This window comes from Numenius arquata, chromosome 1 (assembly GCF_964106895.1).
Source record: "Numenius arquata chromosome 1, bNumArq3.hap1.1, whole genome shotgun sequence".
NCBI lineage: Eukaryota > Metazoa > Chordata > Aves > Charadriiformes > Scolopacidae > Numenius > Numenius arquata.
The window spans coordinates 61,957,806-61,975,055 of record NC_133576.1 but is presented as its reverse complement, the minus strand read 5'-3'; the positions used below and the strand labels follow the sequence as shown (position 1 = coordinate 61,975,055).

The 17,250-nt window shown below is 38.1% G+C and overlaps 1 protein-coding gene across 1 annotated transcript in view; it reads right to left on the bottom strand.

Moving 5' to 3' along the window:
- ANOS1 (anosmin 1) overlaps nucleotides 1-17,250 on the bottom strand; it is a 141,937-nt gene that overhangs the window by 98,389 nt on the left and 26,298 nt on the right. Inside the window, exon 2 of the mRNA XM_074152572.1 lies at nucleotides 14,573-14,620. Coding sequence (XP_074008673.1) covers nucleotides 14,573-14,620 — 48 coding nt within the window. The remainder of the gene's footprint in view (nucleotides 1-14,572; nucleotides 14,621-17,250) is intronic.

Below are 17,250 nucleotides of genomic sequence, written 5' to 3'. Positions count from 1 at the left end.
ATTATTTCAGTTCTCCTGGTTTCAGTTTATTTAATGGAAGGGGTAGAAATTAAAAGAAAAAAACAAGGCAAGAAAGCTACCAATCAAATCTCTTCTTATTTTAAATCACTAATTTGTTATTCAAATATATTATGTAACTATAGATTAATTTTAAAATATTCTGTTATGAAACCAAAAGATTTAATTCATCTTTTGAAGAAAATGAGCGATTAAAAGGTGATTATTTTCTGTGTCATGACCCCACCAAAAAACGTAGGTCACAATTATCGTAGGAGTTGTGCATGATGACGCAAACTGAAAGATGACTTTGGGTGAGGAGCAGGAGTACAGCAGGGAGGGACTTTGGGAGAGTACAGCAGGAACAGCTGAACTCTAAAGAAACAATACTTCTGTCATTCAGATACCTTCAGTGATGAATAATGGCAAGAAAATAGAACCCTAAATAATATATGAGCAGAACAGATCTTCAGTAGAAAGATGTTGGAGGTTTTCTCTGAGACACCAGTGATTCTGTAAGAAATATTTGCTGATCCAATGATCTTACAAGGTGCCAAAGACAGGGTTGGTAATGTTTTTATTGATTTGAATAGTTACTCATCAGCCCTCTGTGTCCTGGTGCTTCTTTACAGCTACAATTCCTAACCTTCCACAAAAAACTTCAATTCCCTCCCTTGCTCACAGCCCTTTAGGAGCTTTATACCTGCCACCCAGTGAATGAATAATGATAACTTGAGATATCACTTCACAGCGAGGTATAGATCAAAAAAAAAAAAAAAATTAGCAACCATAGCCAGACTGATCTCCACCTGCTGGGTCTGACCATACCTCCCATGAACACTCCCTGCCACCCAGGAGCAAGCATGGTTAGTTCTCCTCCTAACAACAGCTGCATGAACCAGGCCGGGGACATGTTCAGGGCTCTATATTGTATTCTCAGGCCAAACTGAAAGAATTCTAGACTTTAGGAAGACCAACACATCAGAATCCATGTGATGCTAAAGCCTGATTCAAGTGGACATAAGTTGAAAACAATGATAAAGCAGCAACTACTGTTTAACCAATATCTTCATTGTTTAGTATGGCTAACAGGGTGTTCCTATTTACGTAAAACAAAAAGAAAGTCTATTTCCCTCCCAAAGGAGTTCAAAATTCAGTTAGTAACAAAATAGCTAAACATTTTACATAAACCATAAAATTGGAGATATTTCATTCCTAATATGAAACTGCTTTAAAAATTAATTCTACATTCCTAACTCCGGAAAATTCCTACTATCTTCAGTTCAAATCCCAAGTGCCTTAACTGAACTGTCTTTTCCTGCTCATGCCCTGATTTATTGTGGATATTTAGATTTAATATATTTGGTATAAAACAGTATCGTCTGTCAGAAAAAAAACATAGGCACCCGTTTTCTTTATCCAAAGTCAGAGATTGCAAACTCTGACATTTGTTGGAATCCACAGCTTTTACATCTTAAAACAAGCACATCATTATATATTCTGGGGTAAAGATTCTTGTTCATAACTCAGTCTCCTGGTTCACACTCCAAAGGAAAAATCCCTTTCCAGAATTAATTATGGCAATCCTTTCATTCCTAAAAGCATAAGATAAAAACATCTTCCTGAAAAAGGAAATACCTTTTATGCCTACATGCACTGGCATCAAAATAGCACAATGCTGAATAGTTATCCTTTGTCTTCTTTCATTTCAATGTCGTGGATCCCACTGTTTTTCCTGCATGGGGAACTCCTTAGGTTGAACATGAACCCAAAATACCTATTCACATTTCCCATATACATTAAATACGTATGTCAACATTCAAGAAATATGGCTATGAATTTCCCCTTCAATTTACACCCCATGTAACTGTTCACTTGTATAAAAGGATGCACAAGGATGCAAACCAATTTTAAATCAGACTGCAAGAAGTAGCCTTTAGACCCAACTGCAGATCCATAAGTGACTTCAGAAAGATTACAGTATTGGAAAACAGGCCTGAGTTTTCCTGTCGCTACCTCAGTTTTGGGGATTTGTATCTGTGTATTTCTATGCTGTCTCTGTGTGTTTAAATTCTTCAGGCCATTAAAATAGCTAAAAACATTTTATTTGACTAAAATCAGAATGCATGTTTGTAATCCACATAGTAGGTGTGATGATTGTTATGTATGGAAGAACTGTCAAAAATGTTACCGTTATGACCTATTAACCTGAGACTGTACCCCTGACTGACTTTAAGCAGAACTTTCTAAGGAAACCCAATGAGGAGATCTGCTTAAAATCCATGACACAAACACAGCTCCTTAAGGATGCACCCTCTCAGAAACATTTTTGTTTGCTGTGCACAGAGTTATTGCAATATACAGACAGTGCTAAAACGCAATTAACTCTTTAATGCCTGACTAAATATCACACAGCATTACAAAACAAAACCTCCAATTTCTGTTTTAGGACAGACTGTGCTACTGTGCCCAGATAGCTTCCCAATTCTTTGCAGGCACTCAAAAGTGGAAAACAGTCATAGCTCCCACTTCCAGCTCAATGCTTTCCTTACAACTCAATGAGTGTGTGGAGAAAACACTTACATCCTTGTCTGTGTGTCTCAAAGACAGTTGCCTTCCTCTCAGCACAGTATCCCCGTCTACCTAAACACATTTTAATACCTCCTTCAATATTATGGTAATGGAGAAATTCCAAGGTAGGTCACTTGAAAAAGCACAATCTTGCCTTATGGATGGATATAAAGCTTGTTTAAAGTCAGTATTCCTTACTTCAGTGGGCTTTGAATAATACCCTGGGTCTAGTCAACCAAAACTCCTTTTAAAGTAAAGGCTATGATACAGACATGCATGGTTTTCAGGCTCTGTCCCTTTACAGTGGCTTGAATATATTTTATTAGTACATTAAAGGTCAAAGCAAGTACATTTTGTCTTTGCCACTTAACTAGAGCTATATTTGATGTAACTCTGCCGTTGTCTCCCACAAGAGGAGAAAAGGACCATACATTTAAACAGACTATTACAGCCTGTTTTGCATCAAGAATTAATTAGGTTAATGAAATTTAATTTAATAAGACAAAATTAAGATTCTGATCTCAACTGCAAAGTTATAAATTTTGTACAAATTCTCTGACTTATGTGAACCATTAAAATTCCCAAATAGTAATTCATGGAGCTGAGCTAAGGGAACTAAGACTGTATCTGGGAAATCAAAATCTCAAATACACTTCCATGTTATATATTTCCCTCTGCATATAGAACACAAGGTTATTGAAAGATAAGAAAAAAAATACGTACAAGGTTTGAGCAAAGTGAGTGGTGAGACCTGGGAAAACTCTAAAGATTTAAAAGGACAAATCTGCTGCTTGCTTTCAAACACATTTATAGCTAATTTTCCTTAATCTTAGTAGTAGCGTCTGTCTGTATCGTCTGACCAGTGTTGTTCCATTGGTGACTGGCCTTCTGTTAGATGTTACTTAATCAACTGCTTTCTAGATGACAAAAATTTACAGTTGATTAGGCTGCATAGCTCCGTTGCTATTTCAAAGTTTCTAGGAAGGGATTATTTTTGTGCTCAAATACCTCTAAATAAAGGGTTCTGCAGTCTGAATATCCCTGGATTCTGAACAGTGTTCACTGAAGCAGATAAAGCTAAGTTAAAGAAGCATTTAGTGCTTCAGCATGCCAGCTTCAATAAATATCTGTCGGGTACGTGTGTGTGCGCGCGCACACCCACGCACACATTTCTCCCTTTAGCTGTAATGCATGTCTGTATATAGTATAGAGTATGCAGACTTAAGGTCTAAAGCCAGCATTTGCATTTTTGAGACAAAAGTTGAGACTGCTATGCTATTATCCTCAAAGCCTGTGTTGGCACAATTCACTCATTAATGACAATTTTGTGTCCTTTCTCCGTGAAAGAGGTCTACTTAATCTTTGGATGGTTATGCTCAGCATTGGCTCAGTTTGCTAAGCATTCAGTAGTTCAAACTTCAAACAGCACAGTGACCAGACTTAATGCTTACCTCCATTAGTAAGTGGATCAGATAAAATAAGCCAGAAAAGCAAGCTACAAAAGACTCAACCTTTTCTATAAACCTATGATGAAGATCAACGAGAAATGCAGCAGAATTCTGCATTGATGAAAACTTGGGGCACAGGGACAGCCAACCAGTATGATCCTTTCTCCCTACCTATCGTAAGGGCTCTAGCAGTGATGATCTTTTAGCAGAAGAAAAATGATCATGCAAAATGGCCACAAAAATGATCAGAGGGCTGGAGCACCTCTCCTACGACAAAAGGCTGAGATAGCTGGGGTTGTTCAGTCTGGAGAAAAGAAGGCTTCGGGGAGATCTTATTGCAGCCTTTCAGTACTTAGAGGCAGCTTATAAGAAAAAAGCAGACAGACTTTTTGCTACGGCCTCTTGCAACAGGACAAGATGTAATGGTTTTAAGCTAAAAGAGGGTAGATTCAGACTAGCTATAAGAAAGAAATGGTTTATGATGAGGGTGGTAGAAAACTGGCACAGGTTGCCCAGAGAGGTGGCAGATGCCCTATCCCTGAAAACATTCAAGATCAGGTTGGACGGGGGTCTGATCAACCTGACCTAGTTGAAGATGTTCCTGCTCATTGCAGGGGGCATTGGACTAGATGATCTTTAAAGGTCCCTCCCAACCCAAACCATTCTACATTTCTATGAAAAATGAAAATAACTTGATTCTAACCGTTTGTCCTAAAGACAGAAAGTTATCAGCAGCACCATTCAGAGTGAAGGCCAGGCGAAACAACTTCCATCAAGCCCTGAGATCTGTTCTTCAAGACAAAAACACTTAAACTGAACAAACCAATAAACAGTAAGAGCTGAGAAACCAAAACTAGTATCTGGGAAAGAACATATTCTTTATGTTTCACAGTATCACCCCAAAATAAGTAATAGTGCTTAAGTAAGTTCTTTCTAGCAGCAGATTATTCCACGCCTGCAGGTTTACTTATCTATGGAGAATGTAGCTGGTAACACAGTAATAGACTGGGAGAATGACTGATGTGATCTAACAAGGCAACTGTGAAGAATATGAATTTTCTTCATTTCCACTTATTTCAGTGTCCCATGGTCAAATACAACTGCTTTTTTGACACCCAAAAAAAACAAAACTTGATATTTACAAATAGAGAGCAATACATCAGAGGATTACAAAGCACTGTAAACATTGGTTGGATTTTAACTCTGTTTATTTGTCAGTTCTCTAAGCCCTTTGAGAACAAAGGGATTCCTGTCATCACAGCACATTTATACACTAATACTTCTGTATAAACATAAACACTGAATCACAAAGCTCTTTCTTCTATTTACCCAAACACAAATATCCAGAAACTTGAGTCAACCTATTTCTTAGTTGGTACAGCTTAAATCATGTAACCACTATGGTTCTCTCAGCCCCCCTACCATTTTATAGATGAATATAAGAAACAAATGAAATCATCCATAAGAATGTAAGCAATCAGTATTATATCTACCTTCTAATTTCTTATATGCCTAGGATTATTTTATCTATTTAGCACACCAACAATCTGATCAATTCTTACGAACTCTATTCTATTAAATGGGTTTAGCTTATCTTTTACTAGATGAAAGAAAAACACTCTGTCTAGCAGATCAAGACAGAAATTTTTATTTATTCTTTCTTTTTAGCCAAAAATCAAAACATCCATTATCTCACCCTCTCATGGGTGGTACTTAAATCACGGTAGATTGACAATACCAGGAACCACCATTCCTCTTAAATTTTACAAAGCTATCCCTATCCTGCTGTAGCTTTCTTGTGTAAATAACAGTGGCTCAACATACTTTCCAGCAGAGATGTGAGTTTCCAGGCTAAGAAACCTGGAATGTTCCAGCTACTTCAGGCTAATGATCTCTCAAATGCACACTAATATGTTTCATAAAAGTCTCCCAGCATGTGTGCACAGAATGCTTACCATAAGAATGACAGTACTGTGGGCAGGGCAAATCGCTGACACCATTTCAGACTGAGTTAGATGCTGGAGGCACAAATTAAAACTGTGAGCTTTCATTTCAGTGGGCTTTGACAGATGGAAGAGTGCATCAAATCTCTAATTGTTTAAACCATTAACTCATCTTTCCACCTGCATTATCTTTGGAAAGAGCTCAGCTGGAAGGCTGAAACAATTGCTAACAGACTGAATTCAGGAGTGTGTATTACACTGAAAAGAAATCAGAGTTGTCTTTTTGAAACAGTCTGTTTATTTGACTGCAGCATTTGTAAAATACTTATCTTTATTTTCACATTTTCCTCTCAGTTCTGAAAACACAAAAAATAGCCTTTCAGCCTTTCTGCAGAATCAATCAATCAGGGACCACTGCCTTGGCTGCTGGGAACAAGAAAGTTGTATTGCAATTCACAGTGCATTATGATGATCCCATTTATCTCCAGTCCTTGTAAATGCCACTGCACATGCAGCTCTATATTATGCCTGCTGGTATTTTGACTTTCAGTTGCTTACAAAACGAAAAACTTGTGTAAGGAGCTGTAAAAAAAAAAAATTATCTTTACTTCACAAACTCTCTTGAAATGCCTTTCCCAGTCATTTTGGCCCCCCCACCCTCCTGAGAGCTAAAATACATTTTTCACTAAACTAGCATCAATGTAGGGCACTTTGTCATTTCATGTTACTCTCACTATAGCATTCAACTCTTACTGTTGTTTTTATAGGGAAGCACCTGTTATGTGCTCAGCACTTCAAAGTACTTGAGAAGAACAGCCTTGGAATTATGGAGCTCTCACTGTAAAAGCAGATTGGCAAAATGGACCATGAACAGCAAATGCTGTGCATTTACATACAGTTTAGCAAGACTCGCTGTTAGTAAAATGCCAGAAGGCAGTGGGATTTTAAGGACAGAACAGGAGCTTTGTGAATGACAGCAGACAGGAGTCATTTTGGTCTTAGAAAGAATAGGTAGAAAAGAAGAAAACATAGGGCTACAAATATGATTAAGGGACTGGAGCATCTGCCATACACAGAGAGGCTGAGAGTTGTGACTGTTCAGCCTGGAGAGAAGGCTCAGAGGGATGTTACCCATGTTTGTAAATACCTAAGAGGAGGCAATGAAGAGGAGGGAGCCAGGCTCTTATCAGTCGTGCCCACCGGCCAGACAAGAGGCAATGGGCACAAAATAAAAAAAACAAAAGAAAAAAACAAACAACAAAAAAAAAACATACAAAAAAACCCCAAACCCAACCAAACAGGAAATAACAAAAACCTTTTAACTGCGCAAGTGGTCAAACACTGGAACAGGTTGCCCAGAGAGGTTGTGGTCTTCATCTGACTGGACGTGGTCCTGGACAACCCGCTCTAGCTGACCCTGCTTGAGTAAGAGGGTTACACTACAAGATTTCAAGAGAGCCCTTTCAACCTAAACAATTCACTGATTCTTTGGTAGATTTGTAAGAAACAGGTAGATGGGCATACTGAATAGTGACACCAGTGGAGAGAAAGAGGCAAAATATCGCATGAAGATTTTCAGATGATAAGTTAAGGGAAGGTTTTAAACAAGAATTAGGTAAAGATTTGAAGGTTAAATCCAATAGCAAATTTGAAGTCAGTGAGTGAATTCAAAACACAACATAAAGCAATTTATTGCCATTGCACAAAAATAGCAAACCTCCAGAGCAATATTACTATCTTTGAAGTATTTGAGTCATCCTTGCAGTCTATTTCATTGGGCCAGACTCTAATAGTCTTTCACAAATCAAGTAGTACCTTGACCCACACAGCTGTAAGTGGGAGGCTGATCAACAAATTTAATGGCTACTGTAATTCTTAGGTTCAAGTGGATAACATAAAGGGGAAGTTACTGGTCAAAGTAAACAAGATGAATAAAAGAGACCTTTCACCTGCATGCAGTCAGCATATGTATATAGTCAGTGGGTTAATATGCATAGGAAAAAAACTCAGTTGTGAAAATGGGTGGATGTTTTCTGCTTTTCTCCTGAACCCACTAAGGAAACTGCATTTCATTTTAAGAAGCAATATACTGAAATTGCCAGATAACAACATCTGTACATAGAATAAAGACAAGAATACTATTTTCTACCCTTATGCACATTGGAAATTGTAAGTAAAGATGGATATGATCAACTCCGGAAAACACAAATCTAGTAACAATCGTATCTGGGCAAAATTCTTCTCTCGACACTGAACATGCATCTCTCTACTCAGAATTTCTCATTCACATCAATGAGAATTACACTTTCAGGAAGAGCTGGAATCCATACAGATTCCATTATGTGGCTTTTATTTATAAAATCTATCCTAGAGAAGAAAAAGGAAAAAATGTCCTGACACCTATCACTTTTTAACAAATGATAAACAAATCCCTAACAAAAAGTGTCACAAATGCTTCTCAACAACAGAAGCAGACATTTTGTTTTCGTCACTATTTATATCCAACCAATGGTATTTTAAACACTGACCTATCCTACCCTTCCCTCTCTAGCAGCTGCCATTACACCCAAAATTAAAAAAGATGAAGCATGTTGTCATTTAGAGGGAACTTTTCCAGTATTAATAAGGGATACAAAGGTGTACCAGAGCCAATAGATTACAGTTGAAAACAATTTGAATTCTTTACACTGAAATGACAGATTAGATTATTACATGTTATATGACATCAATATATTAAAGACACTACTTCTTCATTTATATAACTGATACCTCAGAATGCTTTAAATTAATTGCTTAGGTAACTCAGAGTATGAGATATCATAGAAAATATGACTAATATGAGAAGTAAAAGGAGAACTCAGCCCAAAGTAGATTTTGATTTGTATATCTATAAATGCAACCCATGTCAAAATATTATTTTATTTATTTTTGTTTTTAAAAACAGTCTACAGATGATAGGCCTTAAAATATTTCTAATTGCAATATAAAACCCAAACACTTTGCTATGATGCAAGACTTAAGTCCAAATTGCATAAATATACTGGATCTACCTGATTCCAGTTTTAACTGTCTTCCCTCAACCAGACAATACTCTTTGCAGAGCTTCTGCTCTACATTTCTCTGCTGGGTCAGCTGTTGGCAACAGAAGCTGGATTTTTAAGTACTTATGTATGTGAAAGTAAAGAAGGGAGTGTCTACTTGTCTGTTTCTCTCCCCAGGCAAGCTTTTGACCAATGTGGTGTCCTGGAATGAGTAGAGATGATTGAGATCCAGGTGCTGGTCCAACGACCGTGTGTGAAGAAATACAGAGCCCAACCCCACCCAGCCTATTTTACTTTGTCTCCCCACTTTGCAGCTCCACTTTCTCATGCTCTTGTTTATGAGGCCACTTTCACATTACTCAACAAGTGTGACAGGCTGACAGTAATCTACTGATAGAGCAAAAGAAAAGAAATGCTAAATTTTAACTCTCATTATCTAGACCAAATCTCACTGGAACCTCAGGACATAAAATAAGTTCTACAACATGTAATAGCAATCCTAAAGCTCTGATTTTTAAAGAAAAAGCCACCAAATTTTCAAGACTCAGCTTTCTGCTTAATACAGTAAAGATTAAAAGAACAAATTTCAGGACCGAATCCAAGTTACTTGATTAACTTTCACTGTTTTTATTAACATATAAACAGAACACACAGATATTGTCACATAAAAATATATTAGCCTGTGTGTACAATAATTCTCAAGTATTATTTGAATTCTAACCAACAGAATCAAAAACTTTTCTGCTGGGTAAACTGTAGAAAAATGCTTGACCTTAAAATAAAAATAAAAAACCTTCAATGGCAAAGTATATTTTTTAGGGACTATAACAAATCAAAAAACACGAGATAATTACTGTAATTGGAGGGTTAAAAAAAAAAGTATTTGTTCCATTCAATTTCTAATAAAAATTCTTATTCTTCTGAGATCACAAGATTCTTTTTTCTAAAAAAAGAAAACCAAACACCCACCATAAGGTACCATTAATAAGAATGAACAACATCGAAAAGAGCCAAACAGAAGAAAAAAGAAAAACAAAACTATACAATAACATGAACGGCATAAACTCAAACAAAACAACAGAACTACAGACAATGATAGACAAAAAAATGTTGGTTACAAATCTATTTCCAAAGAAGTTCCCAACAAACTTCACTGACTACAGTGCTAATTTTATCTCGGTACTCATATTCACAGTGGAAGCCAACCAGGCAATTGATAGGATCCCAAGAAAGCCCTTCAGTCTGCTTCAACTCTGTACAAGCAGACAAGTAGGAGTGTGTAATGGCAGTGAATAAATAACCACTGGCACCAAAAATAACAATTTATTTAATGATCCTATAATTGTGCTAATCATAACAGAGTATTTTTAACATATTGAAATTACCTACCTCTTGTCAAAACAGGACAAGCATTCAAGAGCTCTCAAGTTTTATCTTGTAATACAGGCCTCTGGAGAGATCTTATTAAATTAAATTATATATAAAATCATTCATGCATATTTTGCTGCTCCCAGTCATGTGGTTGTGACTTGCTCCGTTAAAAAAAAAAAAAAAAAAAAAAATAAAGAGCCATTTGGCATGTAGGTAGCAATCTACAACTGTTCCTGTGCAAGCTACAACCATTTTAGTGTATTAGATTTGTACCTAATTGCACCTAATTTGAAAAATTAGTTCTCAAAGGTATTCATCTTCAAACTATATATTGTTTATAGTTGTTGTCTATACTTATATTAGAGGGCCATGGTATAATAGCTTGAATTAACTTCAGAGGTACTTCATTAACTAAACACACTTGAACAATATCTTATCAACAGTTCTCTTCAACTACTAATCAGAGGGATTCCGTGGGAAGCTTGGGAGCTAGAAAGTGCTGGGAGTTTTTCAGGAACACTCTCCTGGAAGCACAAAAACAGTTCATCCCCCATAAAAGGTAAGAGAAGTAGGCGGATCAAGAGACCTCCTTGTCTTAAGTGTGAGCTTCTGAGTCTCCTCAAAGCCAAGAGAAGTGTACCAGAGATGGAAAAGAAGACGAATACCTGCTGAGAACTACAAGGGCTTTACCAGAGCATGCAGAAATGCAGTCAGAAAAGCAAAAGCTCCGCTCGAATTGAAATTGGCCAAAGATGTCAAAAACTACAAGAAAGGGTTCTTCAGGTCATAAACAACAAGCAGAAACAGAAGGAAAACACTGGCCTGCTGTTAAACAGAAGATGTAAACTATTCACCAACAATGCTGAAAAGGAAGAGGTTCTCAACACTTTCTTCACCTCTGGCTTTACCAGCATTGTTGGGCCCCAGGCCTTGGGAATAAAAATCCAGGCTGATGCAAACACAGACCCACTGTCAGTGAAGGAAGAGTTGGTATGCAAACTGTTACAGGTAGCTGACCCCTGCAAATCAACAGGCCCTGACAATATCCACCCAAGAGTGTTAAGGGAGCTGGCTGACATTGTTGCAAGGCCACACTCCATAATCTTTGGGAAGTCATGGAGATCAGGGAACATCCCAAAAGACTGTAAGGAGGCAAACGTTACCAACATCTACAAGAAGGGCCTAAAGGAGGACGTGCTGCGTTGATGTGGGGCAAGCGGCGAACATTGTCTACCTGGATTTCTCCAAGGCTTTCAACACGGTTCCCCACAGCCGCCTCCTGGACAAACTGATGCATTACGGTCTAGACAAGCGGTCTGTGCAGTGAGTGGGGAACTGGCTGACAGGCCCCACCAGGAGGGTGGTGGTAAATAGCTCCTTTTCAAACTGGCAACCTGTCACAAGTGGGGTCCCCCAGGGATCGATACTGGGCCCAACGCTGTTTAGTATCTTCATAAGTGATCTGGGTGATGGGATCAAGTACACTCTCACGAAGTTTGCAGATGACACCAAACTGAGTGGGGAAGCAAACACTTTGGAAGGGAGAGCCAACGTTCTGGAAGACCTGGATAGGCTGGAAGAGTGGGCTAACAAGAACCTTACGAAGATCAATAAGGTCAAGCGTAAGGTGTTGTACCCGGGAAAACATAATCCAGGAGTGCAGCACAGGCTGGGATCTACCTGGCTGGGGAGCAGCTCTGTGGAAAGGGACCTGGGGTTCCTGCTGGACAACAAGCTCAATGTTAGTGAACAGTGTGCTGCTATGTCAAAGACAGCCAAGAGGATGCTGGGTTGCATGAATAAGGTCATCATCATCAGAGATAAAGAAGTCATTATCCCACTCAGCACTTGTCAGGCCACACCTGGAATGCTGTATTCAGTTTTGGTCCCCACTATGCAAAAAAGATGTGGACAGGCTGGAGAGGGTCCAGAGAAGGGCCGCCAAGATGATCAAAGGAGTGGGAAGCCTGCCATATGAGGAAAGGCTGAGAAAACTGGGTTTGTTCAGCCTTGAGAAAAGAAGGCTTAGGAAGACCTTATCACCACATTCCAGTATTTAAAGGGTGGCTACAAAGAAGATGGAGACTCCCTTTTTAAAAGGAGTCATGTTGAAAAGATGAGGGGTGATGGGACCAAGTTACTCCTGGGGAGATTCCCATTGGACACAAGAGGAAAATTTTTCACAATGAGAACAATCAGCCATTGGAATAATCTCCCCAGGGAAGTGGTGGATTCCCCATCATTGGACACTTCTGAGATTCAGCTGGACAGGGTGCTGGCCCATCTTGTCTAGGCTGTTTTTGCCAAGAAAAGCTGGACCAGATGATCCTTGAGGTCCCTTCCAACCTGGTATTCTATGATTCTATGGAAATAATAGAAAAGTCATTAAATTAACTTACATAATCTTTTATTGCTATATCAGCTACTGTCTTATAAATTGATACAACTTCCAAATAGAATTTCTCCACTGTGTATCAGATGCAAATAGTTGTGCAAACAAAAGGTGCTTGTGTGTTTCAAAGTCCCCCCACAAACAAACTAGCTGGATGTTTGCTGTCATCTGCATCTAACCACAAATCACCTCCAAAAGCTGTGTTATTAAAAACCACAGCCACAAAATAAAGGTGGACACTGGGGGAATCCTTTAGAAAAATGTCATCTGAGATATTTAGCAGAATCACACTCATATAAAATTCCTCCACTGAGGTGTTGAGAAGCAGTGAAAAGAATTTGCATTTTTAAAAAGTTAACTCAATCCCCTGCATTGCTTTGAAAGTTTCAGTTAGGTAACGCAATTCTTTGACTTTGCATTGCTAAAACACAGGGAACCAAAGCTTGCCTGAAACAAGAGAATATTCAGCTAAATTCAGTTATGCTAACAATTTGACCAAGTTTATATTTTTTTCTTTTTCTAAACATGGCAAAGCTGCTTTCTTCAGGAAAATATATTACCTTCCTAAGAAAGAATGAAAACATGAGGTAACGTGACTATAAAGTATATGTTAAGGAATTTAAAATTTAGACTGTTATTGCATTTTTTTTTTTTTAAAAAATAATACTAATTTGTAGAATTCCTTCAAGGTTTCAAGGTTTCATTCATTTCAAGATTTTTCTAAGAATGATGAAAATTCATTTAAAAATGCAGCCCTTAGCAGCATGGCACAGGTAATGGGAATTGTTGCACTCTCTTCATATACTGACGTTGCTATAATCTAGTTTTCATGTTGATAAAAGCAATCAACTTTGGTTTATTTTCCTGCAATGCAACAGTCAGTAGCAAATCGGTCCGTTTCCAATCCCACTCATTTCAATGGAAACAAGAACCAGTAATCTCACTCTTTAAGTGTAGAGAAGAAGTTTTCATGTGTTAAAATCAAGGTTTAGCATCAGCATTTACATAGATTACATTATTAAAACAATAAAGAACAATGTTACTTGGATTTAATCCCATTTGCAGTACAACGTTCACAGAACAAAAAATAAATATTGATGTTAAAGAGCGTAAGTTCTTGTAGAAATACATTTTCAGGAAGATTAGGCAAAAATATTACCTTAACTATTTTCAGGTAAATTTCCAATGGATGCATCTTTCATGACATTTACGTGCAGTCAGCGCTAGAAAGTGCAATTCCACTTTGACCCATCAAATCTCCCAAAACATTGTTGTTTCTGTCCAAGCACCACAGAAAAACTCTTGCACAGCTAATTGACAATTAGCTCACCTACCCTCTAGGCTTTCAGATGCTAGGACAGGACAGGGCATCAGTAGAACCACAGGGATTTGTATCAAGATGTTTTTCAAAGAAATTCAGTGTCAGGCTAAAAATTGAACACCCAAACTGAATGAAATGTTGAATGTTGGCATACCTTGGTGCTATTAGAGAAAGATTTTAATCTTTCTCTATGACCAAAAATGCTGAAAGAACAAAAAAGATACACCAGATTTTAGCCAGTGTAAGGTTTGTTGATCACCACAGAATTATATTGGTTTAGCTAAGTTTGGTACTTATCCTCAAACATGGCTCCTGAAAGAGTAAACACTCAGTTAAATTTTTGATATTTTATTATAGGTTGATTTTTCAAAAAAAAATATAAACAGATGCTTCTGAAAACAGGCTATGATGAAAAGTACTTAATCTACAGACAAGAGACTGAAAGCAACTAGGTAACTTAAATGAGAGGGCGAAAAACAAGGACATACCTTTGAACACTGTTTATGATTCTGGCACCAAGCAAGTGACCCATTGTTCTGAAAGACAAAGAAAAAATACATGAATATTAATAAATCTTTAAGACTAGACATGATCACTCTAACAGGTTTAAACAGAATTCACCTTCCAGTTCTGCTTAGAGAACGATGTTGTGTCACAACTTTAGTACTAATCCTGACTCCAACTCCCTTGTGTTGAGTAAAAGACTCAGGCGAGTGTAAAGCGACCAGAGAAAAGTTAGGAAAGCATTTCATCAAGCAAGGCTGATTAAAAAGTGACTTAAGTCACCTTTTAGTCCATCTTAGTAAACACTTACTATCTAGACTTGCTAGGAAGCAAACAAAAGGTAACATTTTTATTTAAGAATTTTATATAAATTGATAGTGATTCATGAACAGAAAGCCCATTAGTCACATTTCAATATTGCACAATACTTAAAATAAATTATCAAGGAAAGATAATGAACGGCCTTGAAGTAAATGGAAAATGCAATTAAATATGACATGAGTTTACTAAAAGTCAACCATGCCAGTTTTATTTTACATTTTTGATAACAAGGTGTATTTCCCAGATGAGAAAACACTATAGCTCTCATTTATCTTGACTGCAGTAAAACAACCACTACAGTATCACATGCAAAATAATAATTTAAGCTAAAGGAAAAGAGAACATGTTGAGAAGAGAAAGACAAATATGAAACTGGCATAGGGACAAACAGCAACCCGCTGTTCTACTAGACGACCTTCCGAAGGGTCAGCTTCAGAAACAGTATTTCCCAGTAAAAAAACCACAGCTCAGGAAAAAGAAGTGTGGGCTTCTGGGGTTAACACATGAGACAAAATATTGATTCCCTTCTGTATAGTGAAAGACTGAAACAACACTGGGAAGACCTGAGTGACTCTGTGGACTGAACACAAGAAATGGGGTAAAACTTTACAACACAGAGTGCACATTCATGCACTTAGGAACTTACACTTATATATTTCTTTCATAATTTATAAACTCGGGAAACAGAACATAAGATGATTCTGGTAAATTTCTCGTTCACAATCTGACTACAATGGGGAGTCTATGAGGGAGTAACAGGACATCCTTTCATATGAATTAGGCAAGGTATTTCCACTGGGATGAACTAATGGGATTGTACTATGCCTTCACGTTGGCACTGGCTACAGACCTGGAAGTAAGTCTCCGTGGAAGAGGAATTCAGGTAGGCCAGAATCCAAAGGACTAGCAAGATTATACTTTTTTTTTTTTTCTCTTTTTTGAATAAAGGGAGGTTTAAATAATAGAACAATATAGATATGTAATTTTTTATGTATAAAATCACACAGAAAAGCCAAAATTATTCTCTGAATGTACAACAACTACAGTTCAAAAGCAGAAATAGATACATTAGCGTGCACTGAAACTAGACCAGTTTCTCAAAACAGCAGTACTCTGTTCTGATCTCAGCAAAGTTTATAAGGTTGAATACAGTGGCTTGCTACCACAGCTATGAAGCCTACACTTTGAAGCTGGATACATCTTAGCAAACATTTAAAGAGATCACGTTTATGCATGTCTTCATAAATGTAGGTAGTCATGCCTTCACACATGCTCCCAAGATGGGGCCAGTAGGTCAAGGGAAGTGATCATTCCCTCTGTTCCGCTCTGGTGAGACCAAACCTGGAATACTGTATCCAGCTCTGGGGTCCTCAGTGCAAGAGAGACATGGAGCAGATCCAGAGGAGGGCCACAAAAATGATCAGAGGGATGGAGCACCTCTCCTATGAGGAAAGGCTGGCAGCTGGGGTTGTTCAGCCTGCAGAAGAGAAAGCTCTGGGGACGCCTTATTACAGCCTTTCAATATATAAAGGGGTCTTATAAGAAAGGCTGAGAAAGTCTTGTTATCAAGGCCTCTAGTGATTGGACAAAGGGCAATGGTTTTAAACTGAAAGAGGACAAACATACGAAGAGCGGTTGAAGGAGCTGGGACTGTTTAGTATGAGGAAGAGGAGGCTGAGGGGAGACCTCATCACTCTCTACAACTACTTGAAAGGACACTGTAGAGAGGTTGGTGCTGGTCTCTTCGCACAGGTAATTAATGACAGAACAAGAGGGAATGGCTTCAAGCTCCAACAGGGTAGGTTTAGACTGAACATTAGGAAAGAATTTTTCACAGAAAGAGTGGTCAGGCATTGGAATAGGCTGCCCAGGGAGGTGGTTGAGTCACCATCCCTGGATGTGTTTAAGAGACGTTTGGATGTGGTGTTGGGGGATATGATATAGGGGAGAACTTTGTAGTGTAGGGTAGATGATTGGACTCGATGATCCCAAGGGTCTCTTCCAACGTGGACGATTCTATGATTCTATAAACACTGGACATCCGAACAGATTTGACATAAGGAAGAAATGGTTTATGATGAGGGAGGTGAGACACTGGAACAGGTTGCCCAGAGAAGTAGCTGATGCACCACCATTGGAAGTGTTCAAAGTCAGATTGGATGGGGCAATCTAATCTTGTGAAAGATGTCCCTGCCCAGGACAGAGGGTTGGATGAGATGATCTTAAAGGTCCCTTGACGCTTTAAAGGTCCCTTCCAACCCAAACCATTCTGTTCTGTGATTCTATGACTGAAGAATGTTCAAATCATATACTCACAGAATGACTGAGTTTGGAAGATACC